This window comes from Motacilla alba, chromosome 1 (assembly GCF_015832195.1).
Source record: "Motacilla alba alba isolate MOTALB_02 chromosome 1, Motacilla_alba_V1.0_pri, whole genome shotgun sequence".
Lineage (NCBI taxonomy): Eukaryota > Metazoa > Chordata > Aves > Passeriformes > Motacillidae > Motacilla > Motacilla alba.
The window spans coordinates 10,260,388-10,264,857 of record NC_052016.1 but is presented as its reverse complement, the minus strand read 5'-3'; the positions used below and the strand labels follow the sequence as shown (position 1 = coordinate 10,264,857).

Genomic DNA, 4,470 nt, shown 5'->3' with positions numbered 1-4,470 from the left:
CGGCGAGGCAAGAGCGAGCCGCAGGAGCGGCGTCTCCGAGCTCAAGAGTGGGACGGCGAGGCAAGAGCGAGCCGCAGGAGCGGCGTCTCCGAGCTCAAGAGTGGGACGGCGAGGCAAGAGCGAGCCGCAGGAGCGGCGTCTCCGAGCTCAAGAGTGGGACGGCGAGGCAAGAGCGAGCCGCAGGAGCGGCGTCTCCGAGCTCAAGAGTGGGACGGCGAGGCAAGAGCGAGCCGCAGGAGCGGCGTCTCCGAGCTCAAGAGTGGGGACGGCGAGGCAAGAGGCGAGCCGCAGGAGCGGCGTCTCCGAGCTCAAGAGTGGGACGGCGAGGCAAGAGCGAGCCGCAGGAGCGGCGTCTCCGAGCTCAAGAGTGGGACGGCGAGGCAAGAGAGAGCTTCAGCATTGGCGGCTTCGAGCTCAGGAGTGGGACGGCGAGGTAAGAGCAGCAGCTTGGAGCTTAAGCTGGGGGGTTTTGGGCAGCAGTCGGGAGATCCCTGGGTGGCTGCTTGGGCATGTCCATGTGGGGCTGTTGGGTCGCGGTTCCCTTCAGGCACAGGCTCTGGAGCTTCTCAGGCCTGAGCGTGTCGTCGTCCATTGGCAGGAACCGTGGGACGACGAGGCAAATACAGCAGCGTCTTGGAGCTGGAGTGTGGAACGGCGAGGCAAGAGCGAGCTTGGAGCTGAAGAGGGACACGAGGGGCCCTCTGGGCAAAGGGCTTTTCCAGGCCAGGGCACCTTCAGGGTGCCGCGGCTGGTTTTGCGCTGGGCGACCCCCCCTGTGTGCAGGGCTGGGTCTTTGCTGTGGTTGGCCTTTTGCCGTTGTGCTCCTTTGGCTGCCCGGAGAGAGGGGCAACCCTGTAAAGGAGGGTGAGAGCCCCTGTCTCTGCACCTGAGGGGGGAAACGGAGCTCTCCCGGCCCCCAGCCCAGCTACCCTGTAAGCAGGGCAGGGCTTTTCCCCAGCCCCAGCAGCTTTCTGCCTGCTGCTGGCCCCTGGCCACTGTGACCCCCTGTACTCGGGGCGTGTCACAGCCTGTGTCCCTGTGCCAGCCCTGAAGGGCCTCGGCGCCTCGAGGCCCTTGTGGCCTCCTCTCAGTGCACGGGCAGGTCTGATGCTTTCCTCTCCCGCTCAGCATTAGCAATGGCTCCCCAGAGCAGGTTGGCTGCGCAGAACTTGCTCCCTCTTCTGGGACTGCCGTCCCCTCCCCTGCCTTCCCCTTAGTTGGTGTGAGTGAGCAAGTGTGTTTGTGCTTTTAGCCCCCCCCTTTAGAACTACAGCAGCGTAGCTTAGACTTCCCAGGAGGGAAAGAGGAGCTCTGTGCAGCCACAGGCGGGTGCCCAAAATGCACGGGTGGAGAAAGCGTCTGGCCTTGCCCCTGCTTTCTGAGGACGGCGCGAAGCCGCTTAGCGGCAGCGAGGGCACGGCGACCCGCCTGTAGCCAGGGCCCGGGCGTGCGCCTATGCTGCCGGTGGTGCTGGTGAGCTGCCAGCGTGCGGGCCCTGTACTCGGGGCACGTGTCGGGACCTTGCGGCGGCCTTTGTCCCAGGGAGCAGCCCCGCCCAGGTCCCTGTAAGCAGGGCTGGGGAGGCTGCTTTAGGCAGGTGACAGGAACGAGCGCTCCCGGGCCCTCGCCAGGGGGCAGCTTGCAGAAGTGCTGTGCCGCAGGGCAGGGTCCCGCCTTTGGCACTGCTTTGGGCTGGCGCCACATTCCCGGCTGCCTCGTTCAGGAGGCTCCCGGGGCTCCTGCAGACGGCTGTGTTGCCGTGCTGCGCTGCGGCCGGGCTCCGGCCTCTCCCTAAGTGGGTCGCAGGCCGGAGCCTGTGCTCCATAGTGCTTGTTGGGGGGTGCCGGGCAGCAGGGGGCGGCCCCGTAAGTGGGGGTGTGTGCGTCCCCTGGCCCCGGCGGGCGGTTGGAGGGACCCCCTGTAATCAGGCGGGTATCCCTGGCCCCGGTCTTTCAGAGGCATGGGGCCAGGAGTCACGGGGCCGGGCGCATGCCCTCACTGTCCTCGGGGCTGGGCTCGCGGCCCCTCGGGCCCCTCGGCTTTAGGCCGTCAGCTCGACTGCCTGACTCTAGAGTCTGGTTCCTGTCGCCTTGGGGGAAGGCCGAGCTCTGGGGCTCCCTGGGTGTGGACCGGCCTGTAAGCAGGCTGCGGGTCTGGGAGCCTTTGTGCTCCCTTCAGCTGGCAGCCTGCATGGGGCGCCCGCCCCGTTAGTGGGGAGCGCCCCGCAACCGGAGAGGAGGAGCCTCCGTAGGCCATGGGGACCAGAGCCGCCCTGTAAGTCGGGGCCAGTGCTCTGGAGTCCCGGGCACTTTGCAGTCCAGGCAGCGGCTTGAGCCCCCTGTAAGCAGGGGTGCAGCCTCTTGGCCGCTGCTTGGCATGCCCAGCTTCATTTGCCCAGAGGGCCCGGCTCCCAGCACGGCGTGGGACTGCGCCGGACGTCGCGATGGTGAGTCAAGCCGATGTTGGAGGCGTTTGGGCAGCTGGGGGGGGGGTGTGTGTGTTCTGGCAGGAGGATCTCGCTGTGGAGCTGTTGGGTCGCGGTTCCCATGGGGAGCTGGAGCTCCTCAGGCCTGACTGTCCTCGTAACGTTTGCAGAAGCCGTGGAACAGCGAGGCAAGAGCGAGCCGCAGGAGCAGCATCTCCAAGCTCAAGAGTGGAACGGCGAGGCAAGAGCGAGCCGCAGGAGCGGCGTCTCCGAGCTCAAGAGTGGGACGGCGAGGCAAGAGCGAGCCGCAGGAGCGGCGTCTCCGAGCTCAAGAGTGGGACGGCGAGGCAAGAGCGAGCCGCAGGAGCGGCGTCTCCGAGCTCAAGAGTGGGACGGCGAGGCAAGAGCGAGCCGCAGGAGCGGCGTCTCCGAGCTCAAGAGTGGGACGGCGAGGCAAGAGAGAGCTTCAGCATTGGCGGCTTCGAGCTCAGGAGTGGGACGGCGAGGTAAGAGCAGCAGCTTGGAGCTTAAGCTGGGGGGTTTTGGGCAGCAGTCGGGAGATCCCTGGGTGGCTGCTTGGGCATGTCCATGTGGGGCTGTTGGGTCGCGGTTCCCTTCAGGCACAGGCTCTGGAGCTTCTCAGGCCTGAGCGTGTCGTCGTCCATTGGCAGGAACCGTGGGACGACGAGGCAAATACAGCAGCGTCTTGGAGCTGGAGTGTGGAACGGCGAGGCAAGAGCGAGCTTGGAGCTGAAGAGGGACACGAGGGGCCCTCTGGGCAAAGGGCTTTTCCAGGCCAGGGCACCTTCAGGGTGCCGCGGCTGGTTTTGCGCTGGGCGACCCCCCTGTGTGCAGGGCTGGGTCTTTGCTGTGGTTGGCCTTTTGCCGTTGTGCTCCTTTGGCTGCCCGGAGAGAGGGGCAACCCTGTAAAGGAGGGTGAGAGCCCCTGTCTCTGCACCTGAGGGGGGAAACGGAGCTCTCCCGGCCCCCAGCCCAGCTACCCTGTAAGCAGGGCAGGGCTTTTCCCCAGCCCCAGCAGCTTTCTGCCTGCTGCTGGCCCCTGGCCACTGTGACCCCCTGTACTCGGGGCGTGTCACAGCCTGTGTCCCTGTGCCAGCCCTGAAGGGCCTCGGCGCCTCGAGGCCCTTGTGGCCTCCTCTCAGTGCACGGGCAGGTCTGATGCTTTCCTCTCCCGCTCAGCATTAGCAATGGCTCCCCAGAGCAGGTTGGCTGCGCAGAACTTGCTCCCTCTTCTGGGACTGCCGTCCCCTCCCCTGCCTTCCCCTTAGTTGGTGTGAGTGAGCAAGTGTGTTTGTGCTTTTAGCCCCCCCTTTAGAACTACAGCAGCGTAGCTTAGACTTCCCAGGAGGGAAAGAGGAGCTCTGTGCAGCCACAGGCGGGTGCCCAAAATGCACGGGTGGAGAAAGCGTCTGGCCTTGCCCCTGCTTTCTGAGGACGGCGCGAAGCCGCTTAGCGGCAGCGAGGGCACCGCGACCCGCCTGTAGCCAGAGCCCGGGCGTGCGCCTATGCTGCCGGTGGTGCTGGTGAGCTGCCAGCGTGCGGGCCCTGTACTCGGGGCACGTGTCGGGACCTTGCGGCGGCCTTTGTCCCAGGGAGCAGCCCCGCCCAGGTCCCTGTAAGCAGGGCTGGGGAGGCTGCTTTAGGCAGGTGACAGGAACGAGCGCTCCCGGGCCCTCGCCAGGGGGCAGCTTGCAGAAGTGCTGTGCCGCAGGGCAGGGTCCCGCCTTTGGCACTGCTTTGGGCTGGCGCCACATTCCCGGCTGCCTCGTTCAGGAGGCTCCCGGGGCTCCTGCAGACGGCTGTGTTGCCGTGCTGCGCTGCGGCCGGGCTCCGGCCTCTCCCTAAGTGGGTCGCAGGCCGGAGCCTGTGCTCCATAGTGCTTGTTGGGGGGTGCCGGGCAGCAGGGGGCGGCCCCGTAAGTGGGGGTGTGTGCGTCCCCTGGCCCCGGCGGGCGGTTGGAGGGACCCCCTGTAATCAGGCGGGTATCCCTGGCCCCGGTCTTTCAGAGGCATGGGGCCAGGAGT

General features: G+C 66.7%; 1 protein-coding gene across 3 annotated transcripts; it reads left to right on the top strand.

The window, feature by feature from the left end:
- Positions 1 to 2,004: 2,004 nt before the first annotated feature.
- LOC119701875 lies at positions 2,005 to 3,848 on the top strand. Of its 3 annotated transcripts, XM_038139096.1 has the most exons (4): positions 2,005 to 2,446; positions 2,596 to 2,825; positions 2,879 to 2,931; positions 3,097 to 3,848. In XM_038139096.1, the coding sequence occupies exons 1-4, from the start codon at positions 2,377 to 2,379 to the stop codon at positions 3,353 to 3,355; spliced, it is 612 nt and encodes a 203-aa protein (XP_037995024.1). In that variant the 5' UTR covers positions 2,005 to 2,376; the 3' UTR covers positions 3,356 to 3,848. The 3 variants fall into 3 exon arrangements, with proteins under 3 accessions (XP_037995024.1, XP_037995043.1, XP_037995033.1); XM_038139115.1 differs by having other exon boundaries at positions 2,596 to 2,931; XM_038139105.1 differs by lacking the exon at positions 3,097 to 3,848 and having other exon boundaries at positions 2,596 to 3,090.
- The last annotated feature ends 622 nt before the right edge of the window (positions 3,849 to 4,470 follow it).